The sequence below is a fragment of the Halichoeres trimaculatus genome, unplaced genomic scaffold (genome assembly GCF_033239565.1).
Source record: "Halichoeres trimaculatus isolate MK-OKI-2021-1 unplaced genomic scaffold, fHalTri1.1 fHalTri1_scaffold_14, whole genome shotgun sequence".
Classification (NCBI taxonomy): Eukaryota; Metazoa; Chordata; class Actinopteri; order Labriformes; family Labridae; genus Halichoeres; species Halichoeres trimaculatus.
Window position 1 is genome coordinate 32,103,174 of NW_027437192.1, and position 18,647 is coordinate 32,121,820.

Here is an 18,647-nt window from a genome sequence, read left to right on the forward strand (position 1 = left end):
GGAAGTAAAACTGGCAATAACACAAAAAGACAGGACTACAAAATAAAAGCTCACACACATACACGCAAATCAAACTTAACTAACACGGCATGATAAGCAGAGCCGGTTCTGGTTCCAGGCCAGTCTCTGACATAGCACAGGTTCTTGTTCATCACCTGGCTCCAATTGCTCAAAGCTGGTGCTTAGCAATCAGCTCTTTGCTAAAGCACTGACCATGTCAGGGGCCGGGGGCGGGGCTACCTTGAGCAATGATCAGCGGTAGATAACAGCCATTCTTCAGAAAGGAAAGCTGCTGAGCGAACAGTCAGTTGTTTTGTTGGCGTTTCCTCTTTCAAAACTCAAACTTTGTGATGTATTTAAAGGCCTCTCCAACCAGCCCCTTATACAGTGCTACCTCTGTTTTTCTCTTTTATGTAAGCAGCATATTATCAATACCTCCTCCATGGTCAACATGTTGGTTTTTCAGTTTGTTGGTATCATAAATTTCTGGCTTTGGGCTGCCCCCCGGTGGATGTATTAGGTAACAGCAACGGAAGTTTGTGGTCAGTGACCATTGTTTTAACAGGACGTATACATTTTTGTATGTAAAGGGAGAAGGGAGGATAAATGGGCTTTTAAATTGACACTTTGACTTGGCTCCTTGGTGATGGAAAGCCAAACCATCTCTCTTTCATTATGCCTGCTCGTTTTCAGAGCATCCCAACCTTCTAAAGAAGTATACTGTTTGACATCGCTCACTCATGAGGGTCTGGTCCCATGGTGTGTTCAGCTCTACTTTTATAACCCTGCTCCTGTGTTAGCTTTCACTATGCATCCACTGTGTCAACAGGTTGGTTTCAACCTGTGTCTTAAATCAGCTGTTAAAAATACTTAAAACAATAATCCATGATCTTATATGTTTTGGATGTCTGCATTGTTTTGCATGTCTGATTTACCTTCTTAGGCTTCATTATTCATAAAAGTATTAGTTTTCATCTTTTTGGTGTGGGCCTCTGGGCCTTTCTTTGTCAGTTTACCCCTCAATTTCAGTTCTTAAAAATTGTAGAAAAAAAAAAAAACCCTCAAGAGAGTCAGATAAATAAAAGAAAAGTTATTTCGTTACCTGACTTGTGCCCATTTATGGGTCAATTTTGACCCATAAATGTATTTACTCTACGATATAGGTAAAAAATCAAAGCAGAACAAGCAATAACACACAAATAGATTTGCAAAGTCAGACAACAAACATTCAAATCAAACCAGTCTGTGTCTGCAACATGCATGTGTCTCTGAGTAATTACCTGCATGTGTGGCAAAACTTGACACTTTTATTTTGTTCTTTCCGATTTAACTCTTGCAGTTGAAGCTCAGCACATTTGTTTCTTTGTTGTAGAGTGTTATATTTTTAGGATGTTTATTAAAATATTTGTACACAATGGGTTTTTGTGCAGTGTCACTGAGTTCACACAGTTTGCCTCACAAGGATTTATATTTACATAGTTTGTTTCATGAGTTTGAGTGTAGATGTTTCCACTGTGCAGAGGCAAGGTCATTCTACTGATCAGAGAACAACAGCAACAGGTCCAACAGGTTCATCCTCATCATCCCCCCTTTTCTTTCTCCTTCCTATACACACATATATATTATATACATTTTATATATATTACACACATAATATAACACATTTTCAGAAAAGGCATGAGTGTCTCTTGGTGCACACGTCACCCTCACACAGGAGTAAGAATCCACACAAAGATGGTTGGAAGGAATCAAGGAAACTTGGGACCCCTGTAGGAATGGGTAGCACAAACTTTTAATGCTTGATCAGTCTCCTTTGCAGCAGAACACTAACTTTTGTACCATTAAAGGCTATTGACTTGAACTGCTTAAATTTCAATTAAAAAAAAAAAAAAAAGAATCAAAAAAAGGAAGCCTGTTTTAAAACAGTTGATCAGCTGTGCACGCTAAATTTAACAAAAACATATTTATTTTAATATATGTCTAACTTAATAAAGTTTTAAAGTCTTTAATTGAAAATAAAACAAACATTTATTATTATCTTTTACCCATCCATTGAAAATAAATAAATACAAATTATCTCCAAGTATATGTAAGTACTTAGTTATAAATTCCCAGTTTATTCTTGTTAATTCCCATAAATTGCCCTGAAAAGTTTTTTGACTTGGGCCTTGGTCCTTCGGTCACTGGTTTTCTGTGAGTTTTATTGTGTTGGCATGTTTATTAGAATAATGAGCATGTGCTAAATGTTTCAGTCACTATCTTACATTAATGAACTGATGCGTTTGTTCTGTTACATTTTGGATCCACAGATCATCTGTTTTACGATGTCAGACCTATGCAGAGACAGATTTGTTATATGCCTCCTTACCGTTGCTGCCATCGGCTTGATGTCACTGTACGTGTGGCAGGACACTCTCCAGTACCACCTGCTGGAGGTCCTGGAGTCCCACAACTGTGGGTGTCAGAGCTGTCCAAAAGACCGTAATCCAGAGAGGAGGGCGATCATCGATGCGTCTCCTGCACCCTTTCTGTCAAGAGGCTCTGCAGCCCCAAAGGAAGCCTACCAGTGGTGGAAGGTAAACATCCACTTCTTCTAAAACACAGTACAACACTTTTTCTCCACTCTGCTGTTTACTGCCTGTCTCACTGCTTGGTCTGTTGGCAGACACTAGCCATATTCTGCTTGCATTTGGTTAATTTGCTCAAAGGGTAAGAATTTAACCGGTTTCACAGGGGTGGAATATTCCTTTCCCCAACCCGATTGAGGTGTCATGTATCCACTCAAACAATAAGTTGTCAGGGTGTGTTCTTTCAGCGCATGCTCAGATATGACGTAAGACGCAACTTTAAAAATGGCAGGGAGCCGTCAGCACTGGACTGCTGCGAGAAGTTTGTTTTTGACCCAAACTTTGAAAGAAATGAACATAATATCAAAACTTAACAGACGACAAACTCACAATACAGAGTATTGCAACACCGTGATAAACAAACTGTCGTCCTCCAGCATTGATAAATCTTGTGATGTTTACGTTTTTCTGCGCATGCCCCATTGACTGTTCTGTTTGATTACAGCGGCACATGTAGACCAGAGATTGGAATATTCCTTTCCATGTATACTATTGTTTTCAGAAAAGTCATTCGGAAAGATTCCATTCGGAAATACAAAAAACTCATCATGTAACCGTGGCTACTGTCCCTTCCTGGCTCTGCTCTCTGATGAATAGAGCCTATTGCACATTACTGCCACCTCCTGCTCTGGAGAGGTGTTGCAGATGGGATTCCTACCTAAACCAATTAGGTTGAGTTAACATAAAGTGATTTTGTTGTTTTAACAATTTTGCACGTCATGCAGAAACAACATGATTTAATCATGTTTAACCACTGAACATGAAATAATCTAGTAGAAGCTACATGTTTTATTTATGCTGATTGAACAAACACCAATGTTCCTTTTTTTGCGTGTACTGTGCTGGTCTGGAAATTAACTGTGAGGTTGTAGAATGATTACAGTCTGCTTAGAATGGAGGCTGCTAATGATGGACAGGTCAAACTGGAGGAGGACTTTCTTTCAAGAGGTCAGGACTTTGTTCCCTTTGGAAAAAAGAAAATGTTCCTTATAGTTTTAAAACACTGCCTGCACCCCCCTTATTTAAGCCCAACTGGTGCAGTTGCTTTTCATTTCTTTACCAACCATGTGGAAAGACACATCATTGGCATGCATCAAGCAGAGAAACCATCCAAGGAGATTGCAGATACCACTAAAATTGCTGCAATATTAATAACTGGAAGGATAGTGGGGACTAGGGTAGCCAGAAAAATAAGGGACACCTTCAGCAGTGAAAAGGTGTGTGTGTTTGTGTGTGTGTGGTAATGTATTGACGTGTCTTTCCTAGAGTGAGGTTCACTCCTGGTCCTCTTGATCTGACTGCGTAATAAATTTGTGGGCCACTTTCCTAATACTGGCATGAGGAAGAGACGGAGTTCAATGAAGAAGAGGAGATCTAATGGCAGCTTCAGTCCAACATCTTTATTTGAAGTTGACACAATGATGGCACACGGTCAAAACCCTCCTCTCCTCTCCCAAACCTGATGTCCTAGCCTTCCTGTATACTACTGGGGTGTTCTTAAATGCATGCATGCTAACCTTGTATGGCCAACAGACTCTGTCTCTTTTTGCTGTAGCCTGGAGTCACTGAGCAGATCTTGGTCAGGACAGCTGAGGGCACTAATTCTATTAATCCTGGCGAAATGAAGTCGTCATCTCAAGTTCACAGTTAGGCTAAAGTTGTCTAAGGGTCAAAGGTTAGCTCCTGCAGGCTCCTCAGACCTCTGTAGGCTGCTCTGCAGTTCACTAAATGAATCCACTCTAAATGAATCCTCAACAGTATTAGTTGAAGTGTCAAGTCAATATGTAAGAATTTAAAATATTTTTTCAATCATGAATGCTACTGGTTATCAATATTGAATTGAACTTTCTTCATGTTCTTCTAATAAAATTTCTGTATCCTTGATGAATGGGTAAGAAATAACCAATCTGAGAAAAAAATGAATAATATATATATGTATGTATATATATATATATATATATATATATATATATATATATATATATATATATATATATATATATATATATATATATATATATATATATTAGGGGTGTAATGGTACAAGTACTTGGACTGGACCATTTCGGTACAGGGCCTTCGGTCACACGGAACAAAACTTTTGTTCTGCGTGTAGTCATGTTCCCTTAAGGTCAGCAAAGAGGAAGCGCAAAACAGCCCGCAAGCAGCATGGCAACCACAGCTAATCAACTGCTCGAGTTGGAAGATCCCCCCAGTATCTTTGAGGTCTCCTGTGTGGAAACATTTTGGTTTTTCATTAAAACACATCAGTGGACAAAGACAAGTCGACAATACATGCGCAGTGTGCGGACGTTGTTCAACAGCCCTTGGCTTCAGTGCTGTCTATAGGCATGTCTAATTTGTCAAAGCATCTCAAGAGGCACCACGCAAACATTAACTTAACTGGGACTAAGAGAAAGGAGGTCGATGAACAAACTCAACTCACTTTGGCGTTTAAACAGCCTTTTGAGAGTAACTCTGAGCAAGCCAAAGCCATTACAAAGGCTCTTGGAGTTTTAATTGCAGCAGATTTACGACCTTTCTTGGTTGTTGAGAACGCAGGATTTAGACACATTCTAAAGACAGTGGAGCCGCGATACAAAATTCCTTCCCGGTCGTATTTTAGCATTACCGTTATGCCAACACTGTATGAAGAAGCCAAAGCTACAATTTTGCATGACTTAACCAAGGCTATAAGCATTGCTCTCATGACCATACATGCCAACCCTCCCGATTGTCCCGGGTGACTCCTGAATTTCAGTGCCCCTCCCGACAATCTCCCGGGCCCACAATTCTCACGAATTTCTTCCGATTTCCACCCCGACAACAATATTGCTACACCATCCTTCTCTTCTGACTGGGCGCTGTTTCCAGCCGGACATTGATAATCGTTACACCTCGGCTTGAAGTCAAGCGCAGCAAACAGAACAGAAGAAGAAGAAGAAGCAGAAGAAGAAATGAGTAAGAAGAGAAAGTACTTGTATAAATTCCAGAATGAGTGATAAAGAGAATTCCCGTTTATCCGGGACAGCGCGAAGGAGATGGGATATGCTACATGAACACTTTGTAGATCTGACTTTTCGATTAAACACGGTGACCGAACGGATATCACAACACATCAATATGACCTCCCCCCCTTTTAAAATCTCCTGAAATCTGAGGTCTCAAGGTTGGCAAGTATGCTCATGACTGATAGATGGACATCCAGAGCTACAGAGAGCTACTTAACGGTAACTGCCCTCTATATCACACCGGAATGGAATATGGTAAGCCATGTTCTTCAAACGCGACCAATTTATGAGCAACACACAAGCGCAAATCTTGCAGAAGCACTTAAAGAGGTATCAGAGTGGAATTTGGAGAAGCCACGAACCTCGATCCCTGCCACCACTGACAACGCAAGAAATGTTGTGAATGCAGTGAGTGAAGCTGGATTCAGCCCTCAAGTTGGATGCTTTGCCCACACGATTAATTCAGCATCACAAAAAGCAACAGGACTGAACCAGGTGTCAAGAGTGCTTGGTAAGGTCAGAAAAGTTGTGGCTTATTTTCACCATAGCCCCACAGTTGGATGGAGGGAAGAAATAGGACAAATTTTCAATTCTGTTGTCTGTGTTTGCTCTCTGTCTTTCTGTTTGTTGTCCGTCTGTCTTACGTCTATTGTGTGTCTGTCTGTCCGTGTTATCACTCTGTCTGTCTCTGTTGTCCAAATGTCTGTGTTGGGTCTGTCTGCTTTGTCACCCTGTGTTGTCTAACCTCCATCTGTCTGTCAGTCCACATGTCCCACGTACTGTCTCTGTTTGTACAGTCTGTCTGTCTGTCTGTCTGTCTTGTCTTTAGCCTGTCCCCACCTCACACTTCAAACAGTTTTCAGACCGTTTCCTTCTCTTCTCTCTCATGGTAACGTGAAGCTTTGAATCTGAGGTTGTTCAGTCCTGTCCCTTGATTTGATGATTAGTTGTAGTAATTTATTGGAGTCTAGATTTTATAAAAAATGTCATTAATGCGTTTTTTCTCCCACTCTCTCTTGTGTCAGTCATTACAGCATACCCCACAGGACCTGGATTACTTCATGAAGACAGTGGACAGGCTGTTTCAGATCTTCCCGCCTTCTCCAGATTTTTTCAAACCCGGTCCTGACAACTGCAGGTCCTGTGCTGTAGTCGGGAATTCTGGAAATTTGTTGGGATCACATTATGGACCACTGATTGACTTTCACGATATCGTAATAAGGTATTTCACCCAAACAGCATCACCTATAAAGAAGACCATTATGTTTAAACAGAGAGTATTATTCTCACATAGCTCCAAGAGTAAAGCCTGGCTCACACTACAGGATTCTCGCCTTGATTTAACCCAGATTCGGTCCTCCCGACAATCGGGGAAGAAATCTGGTCGGGGACTAAAATCGGCCCTGACGCTTGGCCAAGATTATCTTCTAGTGTGAGTGGTTGACAGATGAATCTTTAGCCCCACGATCGTCTCACAGACTCGTCGGAGCCGCCCCAATAATTTTCAAACATGTTTGATATTTATCTGGATGATCACAACATTCATTCTCACTGAGGCTGAAAACAGCCAAGAGAGAGAGAGAGAGAGCCACCTTACAAGAGACCGGACAACTGACAACAAACGCAGGCTCAAAGTGCAACTGAAAGGCTCCGGGTCAGCTGACTGCGCGCTCCACTGGCTCACTCCAACCAGTTCAATAATGTCTTTAAAAATAACACATAACCACACCATTTTCATACAGTAGCAAACTGTTGTTTTATCAGTGATCAGTGTGAGATCATGCCATTATTGACTGATACAGCAACAGTTTCACCTCTGTCCCTCTGCGTGCGCGTAATGGATGAAAGGCACCGCTGCAGACAGCTCCGCTTCTCTCTCCTCCTGTCCCACCAGTGCGCTAAAAACCTCAGATCAAACAACTGAGCACATGTGGTGCATCACTCTCTCTGGTCAAATAATCTTGGTGAAATCCTGTAGTGTGTGCTGGTCAGTATTTTCAAATCTTGTTGTTAGAGTGTGCTTAAGATTTAAGAGAAGATGATCTGTGAAGATTCTCCTTATGTGTGAGATACAGCCTGATTTCAGAATCTTTTAAGATTTTTAAAATCCTGTAGTGTGAGCCAGGCTTAAATTCACATCTCCCTGTTTTCTTTAGAATGAACAGAGGCCGGACCACAGACTATGAAAAAGATGTTGGCACTAAGACAACTCATCATGTCATGTATCCAGAGAGTGCTGTTAATTTGGCCAACACCACTCATCTTGTGTTTTTCTCCTTCAAAATGAGAGACTTGGAGTGGCTCCTCAGGTCGTTCAATCCGTGAGTGCATCACAGTTCTGTTATCTGTGGATCAAAAGCAAAGCCCCTTAATGAAAAACCTGAGCTGTACAAGGAGGATTACTGGGTCAAGTCTGGTTGACTGACACTACAAAGTGTTTAGATGACTGGACACACTGCCCGTCGTCCAGGGGGTAAAGGTGATGACGATCATAAGGGCCCACTCACAGCCCCCAGTAGCTTCTATGACAAATTATTACACATTCACTGAAATAATATATATTCATACAAATGAATCCGAATTAAAACAAAGCCACAAGTCATACAATTTTCTCATCTCGATAATTTCAATAACCGCCTTTGCCCCTTCTTAGAAAATGGTTTGATTCGTTCTTCCTCTGCGAAAGTAAGTGAGCGCGAGCGAACTCCAGCAGGGCCAGGATGGCCCCCAAAAAACAACAAGTCTGGCCACTGAAAAAGAGTTGAAAAGGAGTCCAGGAGTAGAAGCAGCAGAGCAGGGGCACATGACATCCAAAGCTTTTTTTCTAAGAATGGTGAGAGTAAAACTACCGAAGGCGGCTGAAACACTGCCAACTTCTTAATTCCTTTAATGTCTGCAACGTTAGCTTACCTTTAAAGGGGCTCAGGCTGGAGCCCACGATAACTGTCATCTGGCCGCGCTACACTCTGGACAAGTCGTCAGTTCAATAAAAAAAAAAGTTGACAGTTCCTAATTATTATTATTATATCAGAGGCTACTGCAGTAACTGTGTGTTTCACCCATATTGTCGGACAGTGCTCCAGTATGTGCTCACTCAGTGGCTGCATTGAATTGTATTATGATGCATTCAGGTTTCACTCAGTAATTGCGAGCATCCGACGAAGGTCAGTTACGTTACCAGGATGTGTTCAATGCAGTGTTGTAAATGTGTTATTAGTTGGACATTTGAGTAGACTCAATACAAAAAAAATGAATGTACAAAGTTTTGTTGTTGTTTGTTTTCATAGCAGCATAGAACGACAACAACATAATAGCTGACAGCAACAAAGAAAAAAAGACTATTTAGAATTTTGGACAGTTAACACTGACTTGTGAATTGTTTAAAGCTATTTTTTGTCTGGGAAAGTGAAGCTGTCCACTTAGAGCTATGGTACTAAGAAGCCCATTTAGATTTTTTCCATGAACAGGTTAGTTCTGCATCAGGTTTTCCATGAAACATATTATTTAACGTTTATTTAATGTAATATACACAATGGAACAATAAGCCTATGTGCTCTGCTGCTCCAGAATCAGCAGTGGCTGCTTCGCCTGAATTTGACCCCACGGACGCTCCCCCCCATCAGTCCAATGATGCTGGTGCATGACGTAGACACTGGTCGCCTATTTTTATTTATTAGTGGATTTATTTTCCTTATTTCAGCCTGGACCCCTCAAACTTTTCCTGACATGCTCGAGCCATTGTCAAAGCCCTGACCTCTGCAATCTGCAATGTCAATGTGGTGCTCCTCCAATGTCTTCAGTATCATCTCTGATATTTCATGGCCAGTCTTGCCACTGAATTCTTCAAACTGCAAGAAACGTTCAGTTACATCCCACTGATCATTCTCCTTTTGAACAACATATCTCAACAGGATTATGTTCTGTTTCTGGGGGAGACATCAGGAGTCGCATCACATATTACTGAGCAATAGATTGCACACCGTCAAGAACACTGAAAAACAGGGAAATTAAAGGTTGTAATGAATGGGGCAGAGGGGCCCACATCAATATTCTTTCAGGGGCCCAGAATTCCTAGCAACTGCCCTGCCCAGAAGTATCTCTGGTACTCACATCAAGGTCCGAGGAACATCTGGCTCCAAACTCATTAAATTTAACATTTTCATTGATTTTAAAACATTTTTATTTTGTTCTGATGGAATTATCGACAGATGCAGTTTAAGCTTTTTTCTCTACATCTTTTCTGGTGTGTTCTTTTACTGAACCAGCCCCCAACATGAGAACCAAACAAACTGGTTTAACTACAGTGTGAAGGCATCCAAAGCACTGATTCATTTGGGTGTGTTTGTTGTATTTAGCCTGTTTCAAGTCACACAATCGAAAACAAAACACAACAGGTAGCTGATGTTATTAAAAGAATCTATGCTGTTTAAACACAAAAGCTCCAATGATTCACTCTGTAAGGACATGCAACATGCTTTACAAACAGGTAAAGTTACTCTGCCAGCTCATAGGCAAACTTTGGATTTTTTTAATTGTGTGGTTTTCTCAAATGTGGTTTCTTCATCTTCTTTAGATTAGTTTATGCTTCTTTCACTCAGCTGCTTATGTGTTTTAAAGAGGGGCTATTAATATTTAATATATTCTTAACATGAGTGTAAGTAACTAGGAACAGATTTTCAAATTCTACATATTCATAAACTGGAGATATCCCTGAATCTGTCTGTAAACTGATCTAAACATGAAAGACCTGATCTACAAAATTCCAAATAACGAGCGCTTAATTGCATGTTCCAAATTAAAAATTGCACATGCTATTAGTGGGCGTGTTGCAGGTGATTTGTCAAGACTGCGTGCACAACTGATGACAGGTGCAAACAGCCCTGCCTCAATGAGGATTGAGATTGGAATAGAATATCACCTCCTTCTCCTCACCTTGTGGGAAGACATCAGGCCTTACACCAGTTAGCATTGACATGCTACAGGCTGCTAACAGCTGATTTCACATGTAAACAATGCACCCATGGTTACATGTAGGATCATGTAGACAAACACGGGAGCAAAAATAATAAAAATATCATTGAAGGCAAAACCAGTTTTGTGTCTATGACCAACAAATGAGCCATACAAAGTGTTGATCCACTCCAAACACAGAGTTGATAAAATAATAATAATGATAATAAATAAATAGAATAAAAAATAAAAATAAAAATAGAAAAAATGAAATTTCAAAAATTGGCAAAAAAAAAATAAAAATAAATAATAATGATACAAAAATAAGAATCTGAAACTTCGAAAAAGTGCAAAAACATCAAAATTAAAAAAGTAATCAGTTTTCAATATTTCCATTATTTTTATTTCAAAAATTTGCTAAAAAATCATAAATTTGCAAAAATGAATTTTAAAGAAATAAAATGAAACTCGAAATCTTATACATTGTTCAGATTTTTTTAAATATTACTTGAATGTCATAACATATATTGATGATAATGCCACAGTCATCATTTTTGTCTTGCCACATATCATGTATATTAAGCAGTAAATGAATCCACCCACAAAGAATTAAAATCTGTATTTTCTTCCAGATTTGTCATTTTGTAGATTTAATTATCTACTCATGGCAGTAAAACTTGAGGTTAGCCACAGGTGCATGGAAAGTTGGTGGGCTGTTGATGTTGTAGGAGGCAAAGTAGAGTGGTGGCAGGCTTGGATGAAGATTTAGTTCAACTAAATGTTAAGTCATGATTTTATGTAGTGTCGATGTCGTTTTTCATCAATACCCTATATATAACCCTAAATAAAGATTGATTGGTTGTCTGGAATCAATACTCAGTTACACATTTATTTTATGCTAAATTTAACTTTCAGTGTCACCTCCAACAGGGCTAATAATAAAGGACAGTCAGGGAGGAGAGGAAACAAGGATTTGGTGAGTATTTCAGCTCAAAACAAAAATAGCATTGTACATCCACTGTTAGCCTCAGAGTAACACTGATTCCCAACAGGTGATGATCATCAACCCAGCTTTCATGAAATATGTTAATGACATGTGGCTTAAGACGAAGGGCCGTTACCCATCTACAGGCTTCATGGTTCTGATCCTCAGCCTGGTTGTTTGTGATGAGGTAGGTTTGAATCACTCAGGTGAGGATGTGGGATGTGACAATGGAAAATGTGCCAAATCATCTCTGGCAATGCCAAACAGCGTATTCTGCCTAGTTTTGATCTTCTAGTACGCCCGAGTGCTGACATTCAGGTACCCAACTGGCAGCTGATTGGCTCTTTGCTCATCTTGGCTACACAGAGGAAGGGGTGAGAACATTGACTGTGTAAAACACGCACATAGTCCATGTTCCTGATACCGTGAAATAAGCCAATCTGCATACGCAGCCACATTTGAGCTTCCTTTTGAACAGCTACAGAGCACTTGTCAGTCACATGAGCTGAGCTGTGTCAAAACACAGAAAGTTGCACTGAAAGCGGTATTCCTCAATGACTACAGCATCAATCTCTCCGATCAGAAGTGTCTCTTAGTTTTTGCAAAATCAGCGAGCCATCCTGGTTACATTACTCACTGAGCTGTGCATCTACAATATCCAGGACTTCAACAAATTTATATCTGTAGTGGTCCTTAACGCACTTAAGCTGATGTGCCTTAGCTCCTTTAATGAAGTGTTTTGGGGGCGGTCTGGTCTGGTTTGGGAAATGGTATTGGGCTAACACCAAAAGACTGAACCACAGCCATCACCTCTTCAAACAGAGATGTGAAACTTTACTCATCTCTTTTGGCCTTTAATGAGGTCTGAACAACTTTGACGACCCCAAACTGTTTGGCCATTCCTAAACTGCCGTAGCAGACGGTTAGCGGTAGAGGCTGTATTTGAGGCATTACAAGCCATCTCCTGTAAGCTAGCTAGTACTGACCCATACTGTGACAAAACAGCTGTGATGGCTTTGCCCTGTACTGTCCATCTTGTAGGACAGAGGGGTTTTATTGCTGTGCATGATGGATTCTCTGCATGTGCTATCGCTCTATGGATTTCCTCAAACTTCCCTGACTGAGTCAAAAACACTCCAAGCTAGCTGATCCAACCCAGTGCTTCTCTGATCAGAACAGAGGCTAAGCAAGCTTTCAGTGCGATTAGATGAGCACAGTGGGCTCCACAAGAACCACAAAGGGCTAGTGGGTACTATTGTTTTACTAGTGTCTGTGCACCAGCATGTTAGTCACCGAGTCATAAGTTTGACCTCATAAACCATGCATTGGTAAGTTAAATCTCAGAAGCACACCTTTAACTACCTCAGTAAAGCTTTTCCTGTTGTTTCAGAATCTGAAGACAAACCAATGAACTCTTCAAGGGGCTTCAGATCATTGCCAACATAACACAGGCAAATACTTTCTTGTTCTTACCCAGAAATGTGTTGTGTCCCATCTCATTCGAAGATTTTATAAACTAAAAGTTAGATACTTATAGATGTTGTCAGGAGGATCTGTTTTAATTGGACCGCCACCCTCTGTCCCAGAGTCTCCGCACACTGTCACAAATTACTTTTAGCGAGGTGTGTGTTTTGGAATTTGAATGGAGATCGGTTTGAAACAAATTTTCTTTATTCGAGACAACTTTTTACTGGATACAAAGCGCGGAGGTATGGTTTTTATCAGTACAGTTACGCAGCGCTACAGTTTGAAACTAGGGATGCACGATATTGGATTTTTGCCGATATCCGATATGCCGATATATCAGAACCCCTTTTGGCCGATACCGATAATCACAAGTTTGTTTGTTTTTTTTCACTGTAAAGAAAGCTAAGTCTATCCTGTACTGGAATTTATATGTTACTCTTATTGTGACGGTCTTATTTGTTTAAGAAACACACATAAAACAAGACAAAAAACATTTGATTTTACCATAAATAAGAAATGTATTATTTTTTCAAACTCAAGACATTCGGTATTGAAATACAGAAAAATAATTTCTTTAGATCACATGAACTTTAAATGTACAATGCATTTTTAAACATAACCAAGTTGCCTTTGATTATTTTAGAGCTACTGTAACAACCTGGTGACAGACACAGAGCTCTGCAGTGCAAATAAATGAAGTGCTACATTTTATTTAAGGAGCATATTTTTCAGATGGAAAATAATAATAATCCTAACTGAATAGCACCTTATCGGCTGTGCATATCGGCAGAAATTTTCATATCTGCCGATACCGATAAACGTGTTTTTAAGCTTTTATCTGCCGATACCGATATTGTGCCGATATTATCGTGCATCCCTATTTGACACGTGACATCAAGCAAACGTTGTAGTAGCCGGCTATAAGTAGTGACATTGGCAGCCCGGTGCTCCAGCATATCTGTAGGCTAACGTGACAACAAGTAACACTGTCAGTTTGTTTTTAGTTTAGTAGCTGTTTATACTCAGCACAGCTGGCAGCCCGGTGCTTTAAGACATGTCTGTAATTTGTAATGTTATTGAATCCTGGTCATGTCCTGCCAGTCATCTACCAAGCAGAGCTAACGTAACCTCACTCTTCATTTTACTGATAGACTTTCAAGTTTGAACACTGCAGAAGAACTGCTTGGGTCAGACGAGGGTCCAACAAAGCTGTTGTGCAAAGACCATGGTAGCTAGAAGAAAAAGGACTACAACTCAAGACCCACAAACACAGTGATGTGTTTTACATTTCTGTAATGACCAAAATGTGCCCAGGGTAGCAAGCTAAAAAAAAAAAGAAAAAAGTCTTATGCTTGGTGATCAGCAGAAGTTTATGATCAGAAATTACAATGAGAGTCAATGAGAGCAATATCAGGTCTTGTCCAATAGTTGGCCACATACTGGCCAAAGGATAAAATATTTTGCTTTGGTATGACCTTTGCTAAAAGTAGGAGAAGTCAGATGATAATGCTCACCCCAAAGAATTTGAGAGTGAAAAAGGGTGGAACAGCCTGACAATATGTCTTGCCCATTCGGACTTCATTTCACCAAACAAGAGTCAATGGCAGAGTACGGTGTTGGGCTATGGCAGAGAAGATTTGGTACTTTGTGTTCAACCCACATACTTAGCTCTGCTGCTCATTCCAAATGTATGTTTGTTTTAAATGTGGCTCCATTTAAAAGAGAAGTGAAAAGGCGTAACAGCATGAGATTTATTACCTCTGTTAGCGTTTTACCACAAAGAAATAATCTTTTTGTGCCGAGTTGATAGGATCTTTATGAGCCTCATTTTAACCACTGACCGCGTCTTGGCACGAGCACCATCCATATCACTGAAAGAGAACATAGAGCTTCTTTACTATGAAGATATGAACACGTTTCATGATGGTGATGATAATGCTAAGCCTGGTGAAGAAGTAGTTTGTGATTTATTTTGACTTTACAAAGAGCATTCATTGGATTTTCTTTTAGAAGCTTATCTGCACATTACAAGGCAACCACAAAGGTTTTACTAATGTGTTTAAACATCTGCTGTTTTATTCATTTATCTTTGTGTGTGTGTGTGTGTGTGTGTGTGTGTGTGTGTGTGTGTGTGTGTGTGTGTGTGTGTGTGTGTGTGTGTATGTGTGTGTGTGTGTGTGTCACAGGTCAGTGTGTTTGGGTTTGGAGCAGACAGGTTTGGAAACTGGAATCATTACTTTGAAAAACTTCACAATAAAAACTACAGAACAGGACCCCATCCTGGAAAGGTTGAATATCGCATCATTAATGAGCTACAAGAGGAAAAGACCATACGATTTTATAGTGGATATTAACGGTTTTTCTTTTTTGGTGTGTATCGGGGAGATTCAGATGGAAATACAGTTGGGTCCACTTAACTACACTGATCTGATACTTCATGTAGCTTTTTGGATTCATATGTGAGTAAAACATGAAATGAGTGTTTATGAAGAAGAAACACACTGCTGCTTCAATAAAAGGATTTTTAACACAATAATCTAGATTCTGTGTATTGTGTTATATAACAGTGAGATGTTGTAAAACTATATTATGATGTTGAAATAATCATATTTCTGTATTAAGTTCTGAATACACGAGTCAATTTAACCATTAAGCTTTATCTGTACACTCTGTGCTCTCCTTTTTAATGTAAAAAAAAATCGTTAAATTAAAATGATTCCACCTATATTCCATTAAAACAAACCAAGTTAAGTCAATTCATGTTGACTGTGCTGTTTCAACATGATTAAATTGTTTTCATTTAGCAAGACCTGAATTTGTGAAACCAACTACAAACCAATATGTTGAGTGAACAAAGAAAAACCTTGTTGAATGAACGCCATGAAATTGTGGAAATAATTTTCACCTAATTAAACTGCTTTCATTCAGCAAGACTCCAATTTGTTAAACCAACTTATTGTAAATGTGTTGTGTGAACATAAAGCATTGGCATTAGTATTACTTATTTGCATTGTGTGGGTCCAACTTAGTTTGTCAAGGTTGTTTGAACATATCCACTAAGGTAAGACATTTGAACTGTGAGTGAGTGGATATAAGACTGCTGTACATTGAGCTGTGTTGTAAGTTGCTTTGGACAAAAGCAACATAGCATGGACTGGCTGTGTAATCTTCAAAAACTTCAGTTTAAAATTGGCAAACAAAGCACAACCTGTCAACACATCTTGTTTTATTAACATAAAACAAACTGTAAAAATATCAGTATGTACACTCAAAAAAGGAACTTTGGTGTTTGTTCAATCAGCACAAATAAAACATGTAGCTTCTACTAGATTATTTCATGTTCAGTGGTTAAACATGATTAAATCATGTTGTTTCAGAATGATGTGCAAAATTGTTTAAACAACAAAATCACTTTATGTTAACTCAACCTAATTGGTTTAGGTAGGAATCCCATCTGCAACACCTCTCCAGAGCAGGAGGTGGCAGTAATGTGCAATAGGCCCTATTCATCAGAGAGCAGAGCCAGAGGTTAACCTGCACTGTAAAGAAGTCTGTCAATCAGTTGAAGTGATGTAATTTTTTTTTAATCAATCCAACTCAATATTTAAATTAAGGTTTCCAATGTATTTTTGTGGATCATATCAACTTGAAATTCTGTATTGCTAAAACTAATAATAAAAGTAGTTGGACCTACCTAAATTATTTAACATGGGTTTAGTTGTGATCTCTTAAGAAATTTGAGTAAAATCTACTATGTGTATTTGAGTTACAACAACGAATGTTATTAATTTGAAATAACTTAAAGATAACATGTACATTAAGATTAAATAAATTATCTAGATCTAGATAAAGATATTGCGTGCAACTGCTAAAATTAATAAAATTGGGTAAATTCAACAAAACATTTTTTTCAGTGAACTAATAAAAAGAAGTTGGACCAACTTAAATTAATTGCTTCAATTGGTAACACCTAAATTAATTAAGTTCTTTGAAATGAAATTAACAAGTTCAATTAACACAACTTAATAAGTCAAATAAATTAAATATTTTAATTCTTCTCAAATCAATATTTTGCATTAATCCAACATAAAATTTTAAGTTGTTTCAAGTCAATTATCTGCGAAACCCAAAAGGAAAAACCATGGGTGAGGAGGGAACACTGTGGATATGAGACCCTGATGCACATTAAGATACCACGAGGAGACAGTGTGTCTGTGCTCCATTGCATGAACCAGCTGCCTGTCTGTGGTCCACTGCGCTGGCTAGCTGTCTGTCTGGCTGGCTGTCTGTGCTCCACAGCACAGGCTGCTTGGCTGTGCCCCATGGCATTGGCTATCTGGCTGTGCTCCACGGCATAGGCTGTTTGGCCATCTGTGCTCCATGACATGGGCTGCTTGTCCTGGCTGCACAGCCGTCTGTGCTCCACTACAGTGAGGGCTCCATTTAAAATACTCTCTCAGTAATGGTAATTTGAATATAACTGAAGACAAAACCCAGTTTGTCATTTCTGATCATAATTTTAGCCCATCAACACATCTCATTTATTAACATATAAAATATTAAACATGCTTCAAGGTACACGGTCCATGCCACAGGGCACAGATAGCAAATCCATGCCATGTGGAGCACGGAAAACCAGTGCCCTTGGCCGGTTAATATCTTACTGTACAGCTGGGTCTAATACCCACTGCACTCCCTCCTCACTCATGGTTTGAAATGAGTCAATTCAAAAACTTAATATAATTTAGTTTGATGAACATGGATTTAGTTGTGATCTCTTAAGAAATTTGAGTAAAATCTGCTATGTGTATTTGAGTTACAACAACAAATGTTATTAATTTGAAATAAATTAAAGATAACATGTACATTAAGATTAAATAAATTATCTAGATCTAGATAAAGATATTGCGTGCAACTGCTAAAATTAATAAAATTGGGTAAATTCAACAAAACATTTTTTTCAGTGTACATGGGCTGGGCTATATGGAGCACAGACTTCTGGTCTGTACTAGTTGAGGACAGACCACAGGTCAATGGCAGTCCAGTTATCTAGTCTTTGGTCTTGAGCCTTGGTTTACTGTTGCTAACCACCTTTTTTTTTTATTTATTTATTTATTTATTTATTTATTTATTTATTTATTTATTTATTTTTTGCAGGGTTTTTTTGTTTTCATGATGACCAAAGTACCAGTTATGCTTTCTTTTTCTGCATTAAATTGTGTAACTTTTCCTCATCTAGAGTCATGAACTTGTGTGTATAATCTTGACATTTCAGTGTGTAGAGAAATGTCTGGACAGAGTTTGTATACAATGAAGATGTTGAGGGTCATTTTAACCTGGACCCTTTAATATGGATAAGAAGCTGTCCAGATCTAAAACAAAGATTTCTCTTTGATGTAATTTATTTTCATTGCCCAATTATTCATATTTTACTGACTATGAGCAGTCAGATCTCATGATCCTTACATACCCATTCCTGCTAAGTATTCAGGTAACTTAAGGATGGTACACATCACAGGATTTTCCAAAACAAGATTTCTCTCTCATGATCTTACATTCGGTGCGTTAACATCCTGCCTCCTCCGTCCTATCTCCTATGCGGCATCA

General features: G+C 39.1%; 1 protein-coding gene across 1 annotated transcript; it reads left to right on the forward strand.

The window, feature by feature from the left end:
* The first annotated feature begins 2,387 nt into the window (after nucleotides 1-2,387).
* Nucleotides 2,388-15,394, forward strand: LOC141802658 (CMP-N-acetylneuraminate-beta-galactosamide-alpha-2,3-sialyltransferase 2-like). The gene is made up of 6 exons (XM_074686232.1): nucleotides 2,388-2,576; nucleotides 6,664-6,860; nucleotides 7,795-7,959; nucleotides 11,519-11,564; nucleotides 11,641-11,760; nucleotides 15,227-15,394. The coding sequence occupies exons 1-6, from the start codon at nucleotides 2,388-2,390 to the stop codon at nucleotides 15,392-15,394; spliced, it is 885 nt and encodes a 294-aa protein (XP_074542333.1).
* Nucleotides 15,395-18,647: the final 3,253 nt, after the last annotated feature.